Below are 23,830 nucleotides of genomic sequence, written 5' to 3' on the forward strand. Positions count from 1 at the left end.
GGCCTCTTAATTTGGTTGTTATGTAATCACTTATATTGTTTATTTATATCAATATGTCGCTCCGATATCTATCTATCTACATGTCTCGCTTAGTTTGTGAATGATCAATTATTGTGGTTATGTCAAGCAAATGGAATTAATTATGGAAATAGATTAAAGGTAAAGTAAACAAAGTAGAAGCGAGTTAGATTTAACATTTAAAAAAAACAACGGTCAAGTTTTAAACAATAAATTATAATATATGAATTTTAATCATACTTAACTATCACTAACTACATAGTACAATCTATGTTTTCAATTTATTTTAGACATTTGTTTAACAATCAAATAAATGGTATTTGTCTGACTATGAACGAGGAACGCATTTATGTAATGGTCGTGTCAATTCCGAAGTGATAGGGTTCGTCCAAGTCAATAAGTCTGCACTGCAATAAAAAAATTGGCTAAAGGCTTTTACAGACCGTGCAACAAATGGCATGGGATACAGATAATTGCCGGCTTCCGATTATCGGTGACGTATGTAGAGGCCATAATCCACAGTAAGGACGGATACCCACAGCGGCGCACGGTGCACACGAATGCAAGAAGGACCCATGATTTTTTGAACGATAATTAGAAATGATAATTGATAAGGATAGGTAAGTTAAAAAAGATAAAGGCTGCATAAAGTGGCTAACGATGTTACTCGTTTTACTTTCGTAAAGACTCCACTCGTAACTCCTTTTAGCTTGTACACTGCATGCAACGCAATTACGTCAATTACCTACCTACCCCGTTTTAAAAGCTTTAGTTATTAAATACATAGGTTTTCGATTCAAATATTTAATACTCGTAGTGTGGTCGTGCGCCGCAGTGGGCTCAATAGAAGTCGGATTATAATTTGGTGTTAAATATAAATTGTTGTAGACTTATCTTAGACATTTAGTTTTGTTTTTCTGATAGGTATATTGCGAATTTAAGATGATTTTCAAATGATATGAATACAGGTCCCTTGTTCACATTGCAACTTTAGGAGATGTGCAAAACCACAGAAATAAATATACCATAGAAGACGCAAATGCATCTACTTCGCGTGTCCGAATCCCGACCAAGCGTCGAGGTTGACCGTCGCTCTTTACATTACAGTCCACGCGCGTCAGTTGTTGCAGCCGGACGTCTTCGTTGCATGATAATTAACTGCAACAGCCCAAAAATTGCGAGCACCCAAAGGCAATTTTAAAATTATATTATGCGTAAATTTTGTATGAAAAAGTCGGCACGCTTGGTTTCAATACAAATCGTGGTATTTGCGTCATCTAGCGTATATATTAAATCTGTGTGCAAAACTGAGTATTGATTTAAGATTTAAATTGCTGATAACCTAACTATTACAAAAACTTGTACATATATTGTTTAAAGGAAAAAGGATCGTATGTTATTTTAGAAATTGAATTAGCTTTGTAAAGTTTTGATATCTATATTCAAAAGATAGTAATAATTATTTACAAATTTCAGATCAACTCTGGCTCATAAAAGCATCATAAATTATATTATGTATTGCCCCAACCAAACCTGTTTTTAAGTGACTACTCCGCAAGCATCTTCTGTCAGAAGAATTTAAATAATGTTTTCAATCATGTATGTAGTAATATGTATCACTTTATCTTTTGTATATTATATAAGTATTAGTATTTAATCATAATTTTGTAGGTTTATTTTATTACTAGCTTTTGCCCGCGACTTCATCTGCGTGGAATCAGTAACAGCAGCTAGAGTAAGTTTAGCGTCCCGGAGAATGGCTAATAGCAATCATTAAATTTGAGCATAATACAAATTACACACAAATTTTTAGGCAACTCATTAATTATCTCAATTCCACCATGATTCCACCCCGCTTTTCACCCTCTTAAGAGATGATTTTCGGGATAAAAACTATCCTGTGTGCTTCCCCGGAACTCTAACTATCACTATGCTAAATTTCTAATAAATCGGTTCAGCGGTGTAAGCGTGAAGAGGTAACACAGACAGAGACAGAGGAGACAGACAGACTTTCGCATTTATAATATTACCATGGATGTTTATATTTGTCTTTTTGGTTCAATTTCTTGTTATAATTTATGAATCTCTCCTACACCAACATTTATGTCCTCTGTTTGACCCCATGGTTGACTGGTAGAGAATGATTTTTGGCATTAAGTCCGCCATTTGTACATTTTTATATGTTTGTGCAATAAAGTTTAAATAAATAAAAATAAATTAGGAAATTCACTGAAATTTTCATGATCATACATAATACACATACACATTTTTATGATCTCTTAGTGTATAGGTATATATAAATCAACAAACATTTGATACAATTATGTTAAAACATAGGTGGAATGTTTTGATCGTTTTTATAACATAATCACAAGTATTATTGAATAACTACTCAATGTTAGGAATTGAAAAATGACACAACATAAATTCCTGCTATTAGGATATTCTATCTCAAAGAGATCCAATATCAAAGACATAGAAGTAATGGCAAAATGCAAGCAAAATATTATAGTTCAAGTAAAACATTCAAGTAAAACAATAAAATGTGGAATAAAAGTGACTTATAATTATTCAAATAAATTAATTTTAAACTGTGCTCCAGCTTGCAAAGCCTATGTTATCATGAGACAATGAAATACTAAGTTTGTGCAGAAGTACCAAAGGATTGAAGCCCTACTTGTAATTAGAATAGATTTTTGCCACCAGCATCCTCAGCAAAAACAACACGTAATTTAAAAGCAGAAAAATAAACTAATGAGCCCCTAGTATATGTTACTTATACGGAAAATGAAGAAAAAACTTGGCTGTACCCTGTATCTATGTTCCTTTTAAACATAATTACTTTTAATAACTTTTTTATCAAACAACAACATAAACACGCTTATCTGACCATTTATGGAAAACAATGCCTAAGGTTATTTTACACATCGCATATGTCCAAGAATACCTTTATCTTGGCCAAATAGTCTCTTTCCAGACGCGGCAGGACAAAGAAGTCCAAAGACGCACCGAAAACGCCTGGAAGAGCTATTGGTCAATGAAACACCTGATGAAGGGAGACCTACCTCTGTCACTCAAGCGTAGGCTCATGGACATGTGCGTACTTCCAGTTCTCACCTACGGTGCTCAGACCTGGTCCTTGACGGAAGCTCAGAAGTCCAAACTCGGGGTTTGCCAGAGAGCTATGGAGCGCAGCATATTAGGTGTAAAATTAAGAGATCGAGTCCGAAACACCACGCTGCGCTCTAAGACTCAAATAATAGACGTAGCTCGGAAAGCGGCCAAGTTGAAATGGGACTGGGCTGGTCATGTCTGCCAAATGCCGGATGACTTGTGGGCCAAGTTAACCACGGAGTGGGAGCCCCACGAGTCTAACCGGGGATCCGGCAGACCTCGTCGGCGATGGCGGGATAACTTGGACTCCTTCTTGACAGGCTGGCCGGATATAGCATTAAACAGAGACGAGTGGAAAAAGAGGGGGGAGGCCTTTGCCCAGCAGTGGGACACAGTGGGCTCTGAATAATAATGAATAATAATAAGGTTATTTTAAACTAGGACTATTTTGGACATAAACTTCTTTGAGTCTGTTAAGTTTTACTGTAAATAACTCAAATTCATGTTTATTAATAGTCCCAATAGCCCCCAGGGTTTCGAATAGTCCCATAAAAAAGTATTTCGAAAATGTACCGTTTATACTCACACTACAGTCAAAGTTAATGAAGGACCTGTTAAATCCTGTGTTGTGCCAATTAAAACTACTACAGTTGTTCAGTACCAGCCTTATTGTCTTCTCGTGACTTGTTTTAGCTTTTAGCCTCATCTATGAGAGTAGAAAGTCTTTCATGCATTTTGGCAAGGGCAATGACTTCACAGAACCATCCTGCACATATTGGAGTATTGCGTCTCTGCAGACTAACTGTAGGGTTTTCACTGAAACAAATAGGATCCATATAAAAAATGGTAATAAACATTGACAACAACAGTACATATTTAATTAACTTAGCACTGTGTATGTATGAATTTGAGAGGGACAATATATTTAGTTTATTTGAATGTACAAATCCAGTATACAAAAATTAAGATATTCTATTCTATTAAGTAAATAATCGGAATTAAATCTTACCTCCGTAAATTTGAACAATCTTCACTTGTTTTGTAGTTCCATAAACATCAACCACAGCATGCAGTGGTCCTCTTGAGTATGGTATAGCTTTAGTACAAGGGCCCTGGTCTTCACCGTTAATAATGAAATGCATCTCGGCCAAGTCAGGATCATCTTTACTAGTCTTTGGGCATGGGACAAACATAACACCAATGCGACTGCCAGCATCCATAGGCAATATGCCTTGTGGTGTACCATTTTGAGATAAAGTTTGTGGTTTTAGAACCATTTTAGATATGTAGCCGCGGGGCGTTCTGACGCTGTGACCGTCGCCTAGCACAGATACGCGGGGCTCGCACTCGCGCCGCCCACTCGCTTGGTTTACAAGTTCAATTAGTACATTGTTCTGAGACTTTGAAATAGGGAAAATCCAGGACATACCCGTGTTCGCCAAATCTGGGAGCGCATATTGCGGTAAGCCCTTATCTCCTAAAGCTGCTGTCTGTGGATCAAGAAGCGTGAGACCCAGCCTCATATGGCCGCTCCATCCGCGTTCCGTTTTCTCTATCTCTACTAAAAATATTTCCCCTGGCAGCAGAGGCTTCTCACTAAAAGTCAATCCATGGGCAAAACTGGCCTTCCGATAAGCTACTGTGTTCTCTTCAAAGAGAATAATGTTCGAACCGTGATAGTGGTGAAATCTGGATAACATGTTTACTGATACATCAGGTGCACTAACACAAATTAACACTGATTTTAGTTACGTATTATTGGGACGATAAAATAAACAGTTTGAATGTCCCATTCTTAGATATTACGAACTGTAACAATGATCATCAGGCTTTTGCGAATTTAACAAAACCAGGAAATCTGCAGCTTTCTCATCAGACATCTACCAACTGACAATGACATTAGACAGTAGACACATTAGTGAGTGACAGTACTAACATGACATTGACAACTGTTTTTTTTCTGCTATCGACATATGTAATTCATTTCTAATCATGCAGCTTACATGTTCTATACGGAAAGTGGTTAAGGGCTAAATACGAATTAGATTTTTCCTACATTTAAGTAATATAGAATAATAATAATATTATCTTTTATGTAACAAGATGCCAGCATTCAGCATTTTTGTGCTGTCTTAATTTAACTGCTACATTTCCATTCAATTCAAAGGTTAGTGAAATGAAATGAAACGAAACGTAATCATGGCTGTCACCGGTAAAGTGTTTACTTTATTTCGCCCTACTTTACGTTTATCCGTATTAACTAAAAGTAGTAGAACTTATGGTTTATTATCAGCTAATTTAAGATTCAAGAATACATTGAAAACTCCTGTGCAAAGTATTGTTAGCAGAAAGATAAACCCTATAAACAAAAGGTAAATTGAGAACTGCAGCAGTCATTCTAACCTCACTTTTGTACATTTAACTACGTTTAGTTATTGCTTTAACTAAAATGACGATAGAAAATTCTTTAGTTATAGTTTCATATCATATGGAATGTCTGTGACTGAACTTTTGGTATCTTTTATGTACACTTATTTTAAAACTAAAAATGATAATACAGTATTCATTATATTACATACTCATACTTATATTAAACCCTTTTCTTTATTGTGTATTTCTAACTAAACAAAACGCAACTGCCACAGGTACAAAATGGTTGTTCTCTCGTGATTCCTTATCAGCAATATTTTTTGATTACTCACTTAATAACAAATAGTTTTTATTATTAGCGGAATTACTTTCATCTCATTAATCTCTTGCATCAGTATTTTATTTTTACTACACGCCGGTAAGTTATAATATCATAGTACTTTTAAAATAAGAACTTAATAAAATACAAACTTGGTACCGGAATGATTATCATACTTAACACAAGATCATTTAAACAACAAAAACTTGAGTAATTTAATTTCATAATCTTGTTATATAAACAGATCTTACTATAACTAACTGAATAACTGGAACAACCTGTTAGGTTATCTAATATATCATCATACATATACATCTGTAGTATATTTATATATATATCTGTATCTGCCTCTTCTAAACGTACACACAACCACTCGTAATGTGTAGCCATGTAGTGATAGTGACCAAAAGATTGCGTATACCTACTTGATTACATTATGTACATTATAGGCAGTTGCTCCCGGCATTCTAGTCTAGTTGACTACTAGATGTATTAGCAGTAATAACTGTAACTCGTAAATTCGTGGGCAACTCTGTGAATACAATGGGCAATATAAATAAAATACAATTCTTAACATTAGTTGAATTCTTTTACAGTTTATTCTTAAGTCACGCTTCAACCATGAGTGCTTTGAGTCCTTTGGATCCTTCTTCGTACTCACGGCCTGGTAAGTGTATTTATAATATTGATATATTAGGTATATTTACAATCTGTATTTTAAGCACATGTGTTAATTTATTTGATGCCCTTATTAAAATTCAGCGGTAAAATATGTTTAAAACTACTTTAATTGACTAATGACTAAGTTTAAGTAACTATTGAATATTATTATTATTTGATTGTGATGGTAGTAAGACTGTCAGCTTATATAGTGATTATGTGGTGAAATTAATCACTTTCAATCAATACATGAGCTGTTTTCAGACAAAAGGTACCACATTCTTGTATGTACAGATGATTTATTTCAGAGTAATATAGCATTAGTACAGTATTGCATTTCTATAGTAGTAGGATTTATTAAAAATCACTTGGCTGAAAATGGCATAAATACATGGCATAATAATAATATGTAATAGACAACAGTAGAAAATTAAATTAAGATGTTGAATTATATTTTACAGAGATTGCTGTGGTGAAACACACCTCTTTCTCCCTCAATGTGGACTTTGAGAAGAAAGTACTAAGTGGGTCAGCCTTAATCACTGTAGATGTTTTGCAAGACACTGGTGAAGTGGTAAGATTTTGTTATTTTTCTCAATTTTTCAACATGTGACATACTTAATCGAATTTAAACTATCGTGGGACATTTATTTCACATATTAACCTAACTAACATAGCGGTTTGTGACATACTTACATATCAGTGTTATATCTAAGTATGTCATTCAATTTAAAGTCTGTTTAATACTGAAACCTGATTTGTCCTGATTTTAATAAACAGGGTAATGTGACATCAGTGTCATCACATACATATATTATTTTTCATCATTTATGTGATGGCCATTACTACAAGGTTGGCAAAAGTTATGATCATACTAAGGTAAAACTATAAGGGAAATTCCACCAGTAAATAAATTTATCAAAAGCTAAGCTAAGTGCCATTGTTATCTAATCCAATAACATCTTTAGAGCTGTCATCCTATTGACACTATCATTTGAGAGTTAATTTTATTACATTTTTCTGAACTTGTTCCCTTGAGAAATGATATTTGATGTCAATATGTTTTGACCTTTTGTGGCAAGTTGGATTATTAGCTATATTTATGCATCCGTTGTTATCTTCAAATATAATGATTGGGTCAGTTATTTTTAACCTTTTGAACGCCAAGCATTGACGTAACTCGACGTGACACCGCAATGAAGCAAAATAAAACCTTAGAGAACAATAGTGATTACAAAACAGGATATCGATATTTTCACTGATTTCGTTTTTGACATACTTAGATTAGAAGAACCACTACACAGGTGTTTTACAATATAATATTAGATAATTCTGGCTTTTAGCTCTACTAAAAACCTTTAAATAACGTATTTAAATATCAAAATGTACTTGTAACTTCCACTCAAATCTCTCAATAATGCCACATCACTACTTGGTGGTGACGTCAGGCATCGGACGTGAAGTGCCGTCATGGGCGCACGGAACACTGATAAGCGCGCGTTACTCAGAGATGTGCAAACCCGTTGTCGATTATTATTACCTACTAATTAGCAAACTGCAGTATCGTTACAATAAAATAAATGCATAAGGGGTTACATTATCACAAAAGGTCAGTACCGTCTTTCAAACCAAGTTGTTTAAATTAAGCACGAAAACAAGTACCGTAACAGCACAAATAGCAGAGTTATTTTAGCAAAAACAACTATTACAAAATGTATGGGATTAAGCCATATCTATTATTGATGGCGCTAGCGTGTTTGTCGGAACTGCGCGAAACGATTTCTATTAGGAGATTGTTACTTTCATGTAATAATATTATTCCTCCATGACTCGGTCACATCACTAGGCGACGTGAAGTGCCGTTTTTGGCGTGGCTAGCTATGCTATTTACTGGGTAAGTCGTATTATAACATAATGTTGTTTTTTTTAAACCTTCTATTCATAGTTGAATTGTAATAAAGTTATACAATAAAGTAGAAGGGCAAAATAAAATAATGCAAATACAAACAAAGAAATATAGTTATTTATTAAAGAGTCTTTGATAAATTAAGTTTGGACGGCAAATGACGTCGGCGGCGTGAGTGGCACAAAATGTCGACGACGTGATTTACCGTCTTTGGCGGTCAAAAGGTTAAATTAATACTGTTTGCAAGAGACTTAAGCCACATTGCTTCTTTAACTGCTTCATATAAAGCCATATATTCAGCTTCAGTAGACGATGCTGCTACTGAAAGCTGTCTCTTTGTACACCAAGTAATTGTGCATCGCTCAAATAATTGAAATACATAACCAGTAGTACTTCTTCTGTCACTAGTATCACTGCCTCCCCAATCAGAGTCGGCATACCCACTTAAAAGGTTTTGATAGCTACCTCTTTTGTAGGTTAATTTTAAATCCATAGTACCTTTTATATACCTAAGTACCCTTTTTAGACATTGCCACAATTCTTGATTATTATTATTTGTATACCGACTTAGTATATTTACTGAAGCACTCAAATCAGGTCGTGTACATAACATGAGATACATTAAACATCCTATAAGGTTACGACAAGGGGCATCATAATTTGTTTTTGAGTTTAATGCCTCATAGTTTAGTTTTGCTTCAGTGGGGGTAGACACGGGATTACATTCACTCATGTTAAATTTACTAAGTATAGTTTGAATGTATGCACTTTGGTCTAAGGTAATAGTGTCACTGTACCGTGTTACTTTTATACCGAGAAAGAATTGAATGTGCTCAAGATCAGTCATTTCAAACTTAGTTTTTAAGTAATTTTTAAAATCATTCATTATTTGAATATCGGCACACACTATGACCAAATCGTCAACATACAATACAACGTATATATTTTTATTGATGTCTCCTTTATCTAAAATATATATACATCTATCGACTGACGAATTTTGAAAGCCTTTTTCTTTAAGTGATTTCTCGAAGACCTCGAACCAACACCTCGCAGCCTGTTTAAGCCCATACAAAGCTTTGTTTAATTTACACACGTAATTAATTTTATTTAAAACACCGTCTGGAACTTTCATATATATTTCTTCTTTTAGAGTTCCATTTAAAAACGCTGTCTTAACATCCATGTGATGAATCAACAAGTTATTTTGATTAGCGAAGCTAATTATAAATCGAAAACTAGCTATTCTAGCAACAGGTGCAAAAGTTTCATTATAATCAGTCAAGTATTCTTGGCTAAAACCTCGAGCTACAAGACGAGCTTTATACCGTAAAGGCTTTCCAAATCCGTCACTTTTAATCGTAAAAATCCATTTACAATCGACTATGTTTTTATTCGCGGGTCGTGGTACAAGTGTCCACGTGTCATTAATTTTTAATGAGTTTAATTCATCCCTAACTGCCTTCTCCCACTGAGGCCTATCATCAAGGGTTTTAATTTCATGAAATGTTTTCGGTACTTTACTTGTGATTGACTGTACACTATACAAATAATCATCATCAATTTCATTATATGACACAGGCGTACGACCTTTAAGCCTATCACGTCGCCTAGGTGCACTTAGGTTCGACTCATCACTATTTACAGGTATCTCCGATGTATCAGAGTTTATCTCAGTTTCAAGTGGTTCATTGGAATTTAATCTGCGAATTTTACTTGGCCTGCCTTGCTCATCAACTTTCGAATACGTTGATTTAGGAACGTGTGTATCTTGAGACTTTTGCGATACTGATTTTGGCACAAGGGCACTATCAGTTTTGTCCTGGGAATATTCAACTTTACTCCCTTCTGGCCTTGGCCTGGACACAAGAAAATTCGTCTCATCCACCACAACATCCCTGACGGTAACACACTTTTCGCATTCTGTGTTCCATACCTTATAACCGTTTGGCTCGTACCCTACCAATATGCCTTTCCAAGATTTATCATCAAATTTAGTTTTACCGGTTTTATTATGGTCAAACACAGTTGAACCAAACACTTTAAGGGTTTTGATACTAGGTTTTTTGTCGTGCCACATCTCATATGGTGTTTTAGTTTGTTTTAAAGCCCTTGTTGGTGTTATATTGATTAAGTGTACAGCAGTTTGAACTGCCTCACCCCACAAACATTTATTCAATTTAGCACCAGTTAACATAGAACGAGCCTTTTCAGTTATTGTCCGCACCATGCGTTCAGACACACCATTTAACTGTGGAGTCCTAGGTACTGTTAAATGATAAGTTATACCCTTTTCCTTGCAAAATTTTTTCATGTCGGTAGATAAATATTCTCCACCGTTGTCACAATACAAATTTACTAATTTGAGGTTAAACTTTGCTTCACTTTTTGCAACAAAGTCCTTAAACGCTGAGAAAACGTCTGATTTATACGTTAATGTATATACAACACAATAATGTGTATACTGATCAACAAACAAAACAAAATAATTTTTGTTGTCATTTGTCGGTGGAGTAATAGGACCGCAGACATCCGAGTGCACAATGAATAAAGGTCGTTTAACATAACTTTTATCCTTAACCTTATTAAAGGGTAGTCGCGTCTGTTTCCCATTTATGCAAGCTTCGCACAAATTGTCATTTGGAACAACTTTTTCAATTTGTTGCATGTCTTCAACCATATTATTCCCTTTCATTTCAAGGAATTTAGTTTTACTTATATGACCTAAACGTTCATGCCATAATTTGTAAGAATCATTACTGCTTTGACATACTTGGGAAACAGACTGATTTATTCTGGCAGGCAAATCAAAATCTACGACAATTAAATTGCGCGAAGGTTTACCTGTCATGATGACCTCACCATCCCTCGTGATGTGGCAGGTCCCATCTGGATAGAATATTATTGTGAAGCCAGCCTTTTGCATCTTCGAGACTGACAGCAAGTTGTGTGGCACCTCCGGGCTGAACAGTACGTTCTCCAAAACACCAGGGACACCGACATTGCTAACGACATTAATATGGCCTCGTTTTGTTGCTGAAATAAATATATTAGTTTTAGCAATAGACATTTTTACAGGTGTACTTAATGTTTCGCAAGTATTTAAAAGATCATCCCTGTTTATAAGATGTTCCGCTGCACCGGAGTCCAATAAAAACGTCACTTTATTTGCGTTATTTTCTTGCAGGTGCTCGCCGGCCATAAATGCAAATCCAGAGAAATCATCTGACGTCGACGCTTGATTTAATTGAACATTTTGAACTGTTCTCGGCCTGTCCGAGTTATTTTGCTGGTTTTTGTTCCTCTTGAAGTAATAACAATCATTCTTAGTATGCCCTTTGCGACCACAGTGATGACATTTAACAAAATTCGATTTAAACTTTCCTTTGAACCTTTTATTATTTTGTCGAGGGTAGTTATGATTAGGATTTTCATCGCTAAATTTCCGTTTTTTGCTTGTTTCACCTTTCTTCTCAACATGTAACACTTTTAGGCTTGTATCACCTCCATCATTTTTCAATTTAATTTCATGATCTAACAGCCTGGTTTTGACAAAAACCAAAGTCAGGTTATCTTCCGTCAAAGTTTCAATAGCCGTTATAACGCCGTCATAGGATCCAGGCAGGGTCAGCAACAAATGCGCAACCTTGTCCGTTTCGTCTAATTTTGCCCCGGCCGCAATCAACTCCGTGATTAAATCATCAAATATAGTAAAATGTTTTACTAGGGACATGTCACCCTGTAGCTTCAAACATAACAGTTTTTTTCTTAAAGCCAATTGAGTTGCTAAACTTTTACGTTCATATAACAAATCAAGATTTGTAAACACTTCTTTGGCTGTAATTGTGTCATTTACAAATCCAATATACGAATCAGATAAATACTCAACTAGGATGTTCTTCGCCATTCGATTGTTGCTCATCCAGTCCTCGTCTTGAACTGCGGGAATTTCGTTGTCAATTACATCAATCACATTTAATTCACTGAGCAACGATCGCATTCGAAATTTCCATATACTATATTTTTCACCATCAAAAGGCTTAATGTTCCGTTTTTGTTTAAACTTGTCCATTGTTAACGGTTATAATTTTTTTTTTGCTATGACACTTTCCCTTTACACTGATTTTAATATTTACACTTTTACAATGACCATACTACTTTTAAAATGCTGGACACATAACCTATTGTAATTTAAAGGCCGTGGAATAAAAGATTATATGCGGATTAGATAATTATATTGATTTATCTTTTATAAACACTGGGAAGCAAGTACAGGTCTGTTCATGTTCAAAGAGAGGGTATATAAGAATTGCCACAGTAAAAATAATGTAACTTAGTGTTGCTACATTTCAATGATAACTCGATTTAATTAACTATCGATTTGCGTTTGATTAAATTATTGTGATTGATTTTTGTTTATAAATATTAAATAAAACCAACAATAACATGTCAACTTTGACATCTACCTCTTTATATCTGTTTTTAGGGTTCCGTACCCAAGGGTAAAAACGGCTCCTATTACTAAGACTCCACTGTCCATCTGTCTGTCCGTCTGTCTGTCACCAGTCTGTATCTCATGAACCGTGATAGCTAGACAGTTGAAATTTTACACAGATGTTGTATTTCTGTTGCTGCTATAAATACTAAAAAGTACAAAACCCTCGGAGGGCGAGTCCGACTCGCACTTGTCCAGTTTTATATCATCATTTTTTAAATGAGTACTTACAAGAGAGACTTAACTATAGGAACCCATAAATAAATATATATAATATAAATATTATAGGGACATTCTTACACAACTTGAGTAAGTCCCATGGTAAGCTCAAGAAGGCTTTTGTTGTGGATACTCAGACAATGATATAAATAATATAGAAATACTTAAATACATAGAAAACATCCAGGACTCAGGAATAAATATCTGTGGTCATCCCACAAATAAATGCCCTTACGGGAATTCGAACCCAGGACCATCGGCTTCATAGGCAGGGTCACTACCCATTAGGCCAGACCGGTCGTCAAAATGTTACTTATTATGTTGTTACAACTTTTTGACCTCAAATTTCGGATAACTATACACTATAATGATTATAATTATTTACCACTCTAAAACCAAAATCTTAATCCAACCTTCACATTTTCTTAGCAATAAATTTAAACCAATTAAATATTATATCTAAATTTCATAAAAATCCGTATATACAATAATAATTAAAATGAAAACTTTTTTTACAAAAACATGCATTGTTCTAGTGTTGGTATTTCGTGAATTAATATGTTATGTTAGGATGAATCACTCAATAAAAAGGACAATAAATTTCATATCTGGGATTGGGTTTTCTTACAAATCCGTGTATACTCTATTATAAATATTGTTTACAGATTCTAGACACAAGCAATCTTACCATCCACTCAATAGAATTAGAAGATGGCACCCCTTTGAAGTACACACTTGGGGATGATTTACACAACTATGGCTCCAAGTTGACTATAAAGCTGCCTAAAACAGAGATAGCGGGAGAGACGTAAGTAATTCAAAATCTTTTCAAATTAATACAGCGTGGTCCTGACTAACCAAACCAACTTAATCTTATATATTTCTTAGCCTCGGTAGAGAGTATAATTTCATTCCATTTGGAGTTGAAACTCTAGGTCCATGGGGTCCCAGCGCGCATAAGTTGTTTGCAGAAATCGCGAAGCGTCTGGTTGACGTAACTGGTGACCGAAGAGCTGGCGGCTTTCTCGCACAACGTATCAGCATTGCGATACAGCGGGGAAATGCCACCAGCATCCTTGGTACAATGCCTCAAGGGCCTATTTTAGATTTAAGCTAGTTATTAATTTCGTTTACGTAGTACCACTGTATATATCTTGTATGTAAATGAATAAAGTTAATTTCTGATGTTAGGTGTAAATAATGTTATTCAACATAGGTTCAATTTTGCCAGTCTTATTTAGTAATTTTGGGGATCGGAATAAATTTTAGACCAATCCTTTTTTGTAGACGGCATCTTAGGGTGCGCTAAGGTGATTACGATTAACAACTGACGCCAAATGGATTATGACATTGAATCGATTAGAATGAGTTGCCTGAATACAAAACCTTGAAAACGTATTCTAGATAGAGTATTTCTATTACTTTCTAGTTAATTTAAATGTAATTAAGGGTTAAGTGACATTTTCACTCGGAATATGAATGACAGACTGAGAGGACATTCTGAAGCTGGCACGGACGCAGAGTAGTAGCAACCCAAGACGACACTTCCTGTCTAACCGTGTAGTGAAAGTGTGGAACAGTTTTCCCGAATCCGTAATCAGTGCGCCTTCAGTGAACTCCTTTAAAAACAGACTCAACAAACATTTTACGAATGGACAAAACACAAGTGCAGGACATTGATATGCACGTATCAGCTATTTTAAGCTGCCTGTGCATTCGTATATAATAATAATATATATAATTTATTCTAGATAGGTTAGTTTTCTAAATATCATAATTGATAATTTTGAAAATGTTGAATATAATACTAATAAAGTAATTTTAGGCAGCGGTATCTATCGATTGTCCAACCTTGCCACCCTTAATCTTATTTTTAGTGTCAATACATGTCCTAGGAGTACCACATCATCTATGGCAGGATGTACATCTTTGTCGTTCCACGACACCTTTTACAAAATAGAAAGCACCCAGTGTCCATCCTCACCGTCGCTAACAAGTCCGTCTCTCGGCTGTCGGTCGTCGGTCGCTCGGCGGCGGTCGGTCGGCTCGGTCGACTCGTCCACGTCCTGCTGTTCGTGCGAAGTGTGTCGGAAGCATGGCCCGGAACAGCCACCCGACATTAAGAGTAGGTTAGCAATAAATGTTGGTAGTATTTGTAGGTGTAGGTAGTGTTGCTCAGTGTATAGTAGTTATTGTCAATTGTCGTCTTTCTGCTCGTGTAATATAATATTATATATATTTCATATTAATGGCGGTAATCTCACTAAATACACGCCCGCAAACGTCAGTTAAGTGTAGATATGGAATATTGTCACTGGTTGTCAATTTATTTATTACTTTCGCTACATTCATTATGATAAGAATTTTGTGATTTATCAGTATTTGTGCGTTTCCCATTGTTTCTTGCAACGTAAGTAAATGTGTAGCGAATATTGTTGTAAGTAGTTGTAAAGATTGATTACTTACTTAGTTACAAGAAAGTATTAAATTAGTACTTGAAGATGTGATATGTGTCTATGTGTCTAATACTCCACCGACAAGAGAATACCTCTCAAGTTCATGATGATGACATATATTTTTCTTATATCTTGTATTACAAATTGATTATGTTTTGGAAGTACTTAAAGAAAGTATGGTAAAATCACTGTCTCATGCAAGATTCGAACTCTCACCCACTCGCTCTACCATACCAACTAGGCTACCAAAGCTTACCCTCAATACAACCTTCATTGTTTACACTAGTTATGTTGTTGCAGGTTAAAGATTAAAATAGACTACGCATCTTCGCAAACCGCGTCCGCTCTGCAATGGCTGGAACCAAGCCAGACCTCGGGCAAGAAGCACCCATACCTCTTCAGTCAATGTCAGGTGAGATGAACCGTATATTTTCTGTTTTTCGATGATTAGTCTATTTTAAAATAGACTAGACCAACGTCCAAGAGGGGTGGCAAATATCTTACCTGATGCTTTCAAACAAAGAGTTATCGATTGTCAGAAAAATTCTACCGATATTACTGGCTCTATATAACTCGATATATTATGTTGTAACTCTGGTTATCAAAAGTTGACGTACGACAATATATTTACCACAAAACGTTTCGTCGAACAGCGTCATATATCGGTATACTACAGCTGTCAAACTTGGAGACACGATTTTTTCTTAAACTTATATTACGCCTTTATAAGGCAGAGATACATTTCCCACCTGATTTTGAACTTTATTTCAAAGTGATAGGGTTCAATTTTGCATAATTTCTGACATCCTTATTCCTTATAAAGGGTGAACTGTTTACAGCCTATACACGCTCGCTCCATCATCCCCTGCCAAGACACGCCAGCCGTAAAGTTCACATACGACGCGGAGGTGACAGCACCTGAAGAGTTCACTGTCCTCATGAGCGCTCTCCGCGGAGAGAGCCGCAGTGCTAAAGCCACCTTCCGGCAGCCTGTGCCTATACCAGCGTATCTGCTGGCTATTGCTGTGGGCGTGCTGGACTCTAGAGAACTCGGCCCGAGGTAAGGATACTATCAGTTAAGGTTACATTCAGGTGGCAGCTCCTGAAGAGCTCACTGTTCTCATAAGCGCTCTCCGTGGAGAGAGCTTCTCCGTAAGAATATTATCAAGGTTACGTACGATGGGGAGGGAGCTCCTAAAAAGTTTACTATTCTCTAGTTGTTCTGGTCCAGGGAACTGAGGCCAAGGTAAGGAAAGTCGTTCTACAGTATCGCGTACTTGGTGCTCATTAATGGTCTTTTAGAGAAGAAAATATCAGTGCCACTATGGGGGTCGTATTAAGGAAATTGATAATTCAATGTATGTACTTCTTTTGTTGTTTTTTTTTTACATTTGTATTTTATTCTAGTAACATTGAGTCTAGTATTTTTTATACATTTTTTTATGTTTGACGATCTTTTTGTGAAATTATTAGTAATAAATTTGATCTGTATAATTCAATATTATAATGGAATAATATTAACATCAATAAATTGCTCTGATAATAAGCTTAAGATAATATATATGTACATATTATTCACCATTCATAAGTGCTTGTTGCTAGGCCTACATGAAAAAAGTATATTTGAACATATTATGTATGTTCATAATACCAAAGAGGATATAATAAGATAGAGCGGTACTGTCATAGTAAATTTTGTAACCGCTGTAAATTCACTGCCATCTATCGACATACTTTAAAACTAAAAATGAAGATTTATAAAAATACGTTAAAATGTATTTAAAAATGGATAAATGATTTTTTTATTTGCATTAATTACTTTTATATGATTTTGACCCATGTTCTTTCACTGATATGCGTTAAAATTATAAATAACAAACGAAGCCGTCAACGCCCTCTATACGAGAGTAGGCCAAAACTAGTGGCGCCCTCTGATCGAGAATCAAATTTTCGTGATTTTCGAGGCACGTTTTTTCCTCAGACTGTATCCATCTATTACGGAGTTATATCTATCATTGATAATACCAAGAGGATAATAAGAATAATACCTAACCTTCGCAGGTCCCGAGTATGGTCAGAGAAGGAAGAGATCGAAAAGAGCGCTTGGGAATTTGCGGAGACGGAGAAATACCTACAAGCTGCCGAGCGTTTATGCGGGCCGTACGTGTGGACGCAATACGATTTGTTGGTGCTCCCACCTTCTTTCCCGTACGGGGGGATGGAGAACCCGTGTTTAACGTTCGTCACTCCTACTTTACTGGTGAGAAACAATTACTTTTACTCTCAGATGAAGTGGAGGGGGGGTGGATAAACCCGTGTTTAGCGTTCGTAACTCCTATATGTCGGCCCTACCTGTGGACGCAGTACGTTCTCGGTGCTGCGTCTTTCATTCCCTTAGGGAGGATGGAGAACCCGTTTGACGTTCGTCACGCCTACTTTACTGGTCATAAACAATTAAACACTTTAGGGGAAAGGAATGTTCTAAAAACAATTGAAAAGTTTTGCTTTGCCTTTTTGTAAATAAAAAATAGAAGTGTATTTTCCTGCTGAATATACGCTAACCTATTTGAGGCAGCTAAACACTATTGGTACCGCGAACCAAAATTATAATAGTAAGTACCTACTGATCATCTGTTTGGCTGTTTAATGGACCTATGCCTTCATCGTGTAATATCAAATGTGATATGGCCATTTCTACTTTTTAAAAAGTTTGGAACTCGACAAATAATGGAATTTGTATGCAACATTGCAATCTCGATTTCGGGATTGCAATGTTGCATACAAACTTTTAATTTTTGATTGACCATAAACTACGCACTCGCGACCTATTTTTTTACCAGCAATGTCGACTTTACCGTCCATAAATATATTTCCAGGCTGGCGACAGAAGCTTAGCAGACGTATTAGTCCACGAGATCATGCACAGCTGGACAGGAAACCTGGTCACCAACAGGAACTTCGAGCATTTCTGGCTCAACGAGGGCTTCACCGTGTTCCTGGAGAGGAAGGTTGGCGCCTCGCTCATCGATGATAGCGCAGAGGCCAAGAAGAGCAGGGACTTCCATAGCTTGCTGGGGCTTCAGGAATTGACTGAGGCTGTAAGTATTACCGAACCGTATTGTGGTGGTACTTCCTGTCGAGTTTTTTTTTTTCGAAAAACATAGCATAATACAATTCTTTGAAAAAGGAGTGTAGGTACCTACAGGTTCTTAAAGTTAGAGGACATCCATGGAGTTGCACAAGTAGGCAGAGGCACAGAATAAATAATAGTACTACCGTACAGAAAGGAAACTTCCTACAAAACCGAAGTTTGAGAGCGGTTCAGGTTCAGGGTCGAATCATGCTGTCGCTTTTTAATATATGGACTATCCCTTTCGATTATTTAGGGTTGTCAAAATTCAAGTCATTATCTTATCTGTGGTCGTGCACTCAAAGGGACGTCAAGTTGTGCCAACCCTAATAATTGCTCGGAGCAATGCTGAGCCGAACGGAGCCGAGTTTGCCCGAAGCGCCGAAACAACAACACAAAATAGATATAAAACTGTCAGCGTCATTTTAAACTCCGTACTTTTTTAACAATGTGACCAACCATTGACCCTTACTATAATATTAAGTAAATTAATTAAAACTCTAACTCTAGATAAACTCATTAATATATCAGAGCCATTGAATCTCTATATCCCCTAATTTTGCAGGTGACCACCATCGGTGCCACCAACCCCCTAACCCAGTTACAAGTCAACCTCAAAGGCGTACACCCGGACGACGCATTCTCCCGGGTCCCTTACGAAAAGGGCTCTCTCTTCCTCCGTTACCTCGAAGACTTAGTCGGTGGTCCTGGTAAGATGTTCTAACTTCTCACACTATCTAACATTTCAGGTCAGTGACCTTGGCCAGACCAATCCGCTGACACGGCTGGTGGTGGACCTGAAAGGAGTTCACCCTGATGATGGGTTCTCGACGGTCCCTTATGAGAAGGGGTCGCTGTTTTTGAGATATCTAGAGGATCTAGTCGGCGGGCCGGGTAAGGGCAATTTGAATTTCCGTTTTGCACTGTGGGGTGCTTTTTAGGGTTCCGTACCCAAAGGGTAAAAACGGGACCCTATTACTAAGACTCCACTGTCCGGCCGTCCGTCCATCTATCACCAGGGTGTATCTCATGAACCGTGATAGCTACAGTTGAAATTTTCACAGATGATGTATTCTCCTCGTGAACAAACGTGATTTTTTTGCCGTTTTTTTCGTAATGGTACGGAACCCTTCGTACGCGAGTCCGAATCGCACTTGGCCGATTTTTGTTTTATTAAAAACATCATCGATTTATCATTATGAGCATTATATCGTCAGGGGACAACCAAAACTCACTAATTACTACCAGAAGTTAATAGCCATAGTGAACCATATTATTACCTAAATAAGGTTGATTTTTGTTTAATAATTTTTTTAGTAATTAGTGAGTTTTGGTTATCACCTGACGATATACTTGACGTCCATAGCTTAATATACTCCGGGCACTTACATATAGACATACTGTTATATTCATTAGCATTTTTCGTCTAAGCAAAAATTACATTTGTCACGTTTTCGTCGAATATAGGCACCATATCGACCCAATACTTAAAGTTTTTTTTTGTATATCTACTGAGTTGGTCCAATTGTAAAAAAAAAACACAATATTACCTGACGCAGTATGGTTAATGATTGAAAAAGCTCCACAAACCTAACTTAAACCTAACCATTGATAGCTTACGCCATATCAAGTATACTTTTAGCCGTTTTTGGCGCTATCTTGCTCTCTGCGCTATCTATCTCGTAACATCTTTTTGCGTCCTCGTCCTTGCTCCTAAAAGGGTTAATAATCTTCACCCTTAGCAGGCGTGGCTCACTCCGCGATTTCGTCGCGTCGCTACAAGTACATGCAGCCCACACCAATTTTGGTGTCTAATAGCCATAGTAGTTGACGCGCACCGATACAGAACGGACGCCTGTTCGCGCTTGCGCCACCTAGTGGCCATATCTGTCGTGATAGACGCGTTTTGTTAGAGAGTGAATTTTCTGTACCTAGTCCTATTAATTATTCTGTGCCCTTAGTAACATCCTTTCTCCCTTTACAGAGGTTTTCGACGACTTTCTCCGCTCGTACCTGAACCACTTCGCGCGGAAATCCCTGGACACGGACCAGTTCAAGGCCTACCTGCTCAAGTACTTTAGCGACAACGAGAAATTAAACGCGGTCGACTGGAAGGCGTGGCTCAACACCAGCGGCATGCCTCCGGTTATTCCTGAGTGAGTTGACATTTTGACAATAGATAAAAATCGTCTGGTGACAACCAAAAGTGACTAATTACTACCACAAATTCAGAGGCATAAGTCAACCGTAGTAATATCAAAATAAGGTTGATTTTTGTTTAAAGGTGGTATTTCTCTCACACATTTTGCATTGGACAGGCGGCATATCATCCTAAGTTATTACTTAGTAATGAGTCTTTTTTTGCAATTAGGGAGTAGTGGCTGTCACCTGACGAAATATTAAGAACAAAATCTTACCGCCGTAAAACTTGGCCGCTGAAGTAGATGGTCACTGGCCTGCTGGACACAAAGTGGGCTACAAAAATATTAAACGCTGCTGTACGATGTGGTAACTGAATTGTCAACCTAGTTACCGCATAATGTACTCTTTACAATGGTACTACGTAAACGAAATTAATAACTAGCTTAAATCTAAAATAGGCCCTTGAGGCATTGTACCAAGGATGCTGGCGGCATTTCCCCGCTGTATCGCAATGCTGATACGTTGTGCGAGAAAGCCGCCAGCTCTTCGGTCACCAGTTACGTCAACCAGACGCTTCGCGATTTCTGCAAACAACTTATGCGCGCTGGGACCCCATGGACCTAGAGTTTCAACTCCAAATGGAACGAAATGATACTCTCTACCGAGGCTCTTATATTTATTACGTTTTAAAATTTCGGCGCTTTCCGCCGCTCCGCCCGCTTTTACATTAGTCCGTTGGAGGTGGGACGGTGCCAGTGTGTCTACGCAGGTAGCATCCCACACCAACATCCGTCCCAAGCTCCAAGGAACCAAGGACATCCCATCGGGCCTCTTGCCATCATCTCTGATAATGCCAGTCGGCTCAAGAAGAGCGGGTACATTGATGGTGGCAAGAGACCGACGGATTATGTCATTAAGCGACGCATGTATATATCTTATATTACCACTGTATATATCTTGTATGTAAATAAATGCTCTTTACAATATTCAACACTAATTTACGCATCTTAAGGCCCGTTTTCACGTTGTTCTGAACAGTTCAGTTAATGGAAACACACATTTGCTTAACACAAAATGTTTGTTCAGAACACTAGTGAAAATACGGCTTTAGTATTATGTTCTCTTGTCACAGTTATTTTGTCCACTATTTGGCGCCACTGGCGAGCAACTTTATGTAACTACAAGGGCATGAAGACTATATTTAAGGGGTAAATCTAACGATACTCACATCTGTTATTTTTTGAGACACTCAATTCATCATCTGTCATCTCTCCACATAGAAAACGTCCGTCAGCATCATTTCATCAAGGGCATTCGAAATACTAATTCCATTTTTTATTCCAGCTATGATACTTCAATGACCAAAGCGATCACAACACTATTGGGACAAATCAACGACAACCACGAGTTTAAATACGGCGACGTCAAAGTGTTCACGCCCCACCAAATAATTCACTTGCTGCAGGAACTGATTGAGCGTCCGCCGCTGTCTGTGGATAGTCTGCGCAGTATGGGACAGGCGTATAAACTGGATACGAGTAAAAATGCTGAAATTAAGTACAGGTAGGTCCCAAGATTCAAGTTATATTCTATAGCCCCGTAAGCCCCTTGTACTTGTACAAGTACAAATTCGATTCGAATTTCGAACTTTTATAGAAATAAAAGAGTTCGAAATTCAATAACAAAAATTGCCCTGGCTCTTACGAGGATACGAGGTTACGAGGATCTTTAGATACTGGAGTTACGTATATTGTCAGTTTATGCAATAATAGCGCAAATCCTTATTATTATCAGATTTACTAGGCCTCAACAATTTAGACAAAAAAATGTCAAATGTCAGTGGTTTAGTTTGAATCGATAATAAACGCAAAATGAGGATAAGCTAAATACACAATGCCTGCATAATTTGTAATTGTAACGTAACCACGTTAATAACGTTATTTTTATTTTAGATGGCTGAGATTGTGCATCAGAAGTAAAGATCTAGACAAAGTACCCGAAGCATTAGATTTCGTCAACAAACAGGGCCGCATGAAGTACGTGCGACCGATATACAGGGACCTCTACGCCTGGGAAGAAGTAAGACAGCAAGCCATAAACAATTTCTTAGAAAACGAAAAATACATGATGCATGTGTCTGCGTACACAGTACGGAAAGACTTGCATCTCAATAATTAATGAAATAGTGTTAGATAAATACAGTTTTGTATTCTTTTATTCATGTAAGCTGATTATTATTTTTACATTTTTGTTAAGTGAATAAAATAATGTTCTATTGAAATGTTTTTGTTTATTTTGAATGTCGATATAAAGCCCGACCAGAAATATATGATTATTGTCAAGAGGGCGCTGTTATTCTTATGTATGTGGTGACCTCAGAATAATGACTAAAGCATAGAAGTCGGGCAAAAATGCTTCGCAAATATGTATACCCGTACTTTACTTCCTTACGAATTAGATAATGTGCCGAAAAGAGATGCATATATGCTTGTTATTTCTCATTTACGTACGGTGTCATAAGTTTGATAAATTGCTAGGGATGTGACTGTGTCGACTTTTTATATCGATAAATTATGCATAAGTTTATGTGCCGTGTAAAAGAATAATCACGAAATTGGCAAATTGATAATAGTCTGGCTAATGAAAGTTGAACCTGAAAAAACGCGGCAATTTCAAGAAATCTGTAGCAGGCGGCTCGTTGAAATGAAATGAAATGCGTGGAATACAAGGATTGCATAACTTTTATACTTTTTATAATTTTCATATTCTAAAAATCATTAAAAAGTATAAAAATTATGCAATCCTTGGAATCAAAGAGCCGCCTGATATGAGGATTAATGCATGTACCTAATATAGCTTTTATCTCATTTGCAGTCTACCACTCAGAACCGTCTAACTATACCTCTCGTTTTTTTATCATTAGAAAGAAGGCGAGCGATCTTAACGTGTCGTTTTATCGAAAAACACTTTGAAAATAAGTCACAACAAATATAATATACGA

General features: G+C 36.8%; 2 protein-coding genes across 6 annotated transcripts; one reads left to right on the forward strand and one right to left on the reverse strand.

Moving 5' to 3' along the window:
• Positions 1-213: 213 nt before the first annotated feature.
• Positions 214-5,019, reverse strand: LOC134749784 (neuralized-like protein 2). Its single transcript, XM_063684820.1, has 2 exons — positions 4,142-5,019; positions 214-3,948 (listed from the first exon to the last, which is right to left on the reverse strand). Exons 1-2 carry the CDS (start codon positions 4,830-4,832, stop codon positions 3,839-3,841), a joined length of 801 nt encoding a protein of 266 aa, XP_063540890.1. The 5' UTR covers positions 4,833-5,019; the 3' UTR covers positions 214-3,838.
• A 325-nt stretch (positions 5,020-5,344) lies between these two features.
• Positions 5,345-23,110, forward strand: LOC134749211 (leukotriene A-4 hydrolase). Of its 5 annotated transcripts, none has more exons than XM_063684088.1 (12): positions 5,345-5,504; positions 6,418-6,488; positions 6,943-7,055; positions 13,767-13,909; positions 15,858-15,969; positions 16,397-16,617; positions 17,619-17,817; positions 18,434-18,655; positions 19,253-19,397; positions 20,672-20,843; positions 22,174-22,392; positions 22,782-23,110. In XM_063684088.1, exons 2-12 carry the CDS (start codon positions 6,443-6,445, stop codon positions 23,005-23,007), a joined length of 1,818 nt encoding a protein of 605 aa, XP_063540158.1. In that variant the 5' UTR covers positions 5,345-5,504; positions 6,418-6,442; the 3' UTR covers positions 23,008-23,110. The 5 variants fall into 5 exon arrangements, with proteins under 5 accessions (XP_063540158.1, XP_063540159.1, XP_063540157.1 ...); XM_063684089.1 differs by lacking the exon at positions 5,345-5,504 and adding an exon at positions 5,848-5,920; XM_063684087.1 differs by lacking the exon at positions 5,345-5,504 and having other exon boundaries at positions 6,309-6,488.
• Positions 23,111-23,830: the final 720 nt, after the last annotated feature.

The sequence above is a fragment of the Cydia strobilella genome, chromosome 18, assembly GCF_947568885.1.
Source record: "Cydia strobilella chromosome 18, ilCydStro3.1, whole genome shotgun sequence".
Lineage (NCBI taxonomy): Eukaryota > Metazoa > Arthropoda > Insecta > Lepidoptera > Tortricidae > Cydia > Cydia strobilella.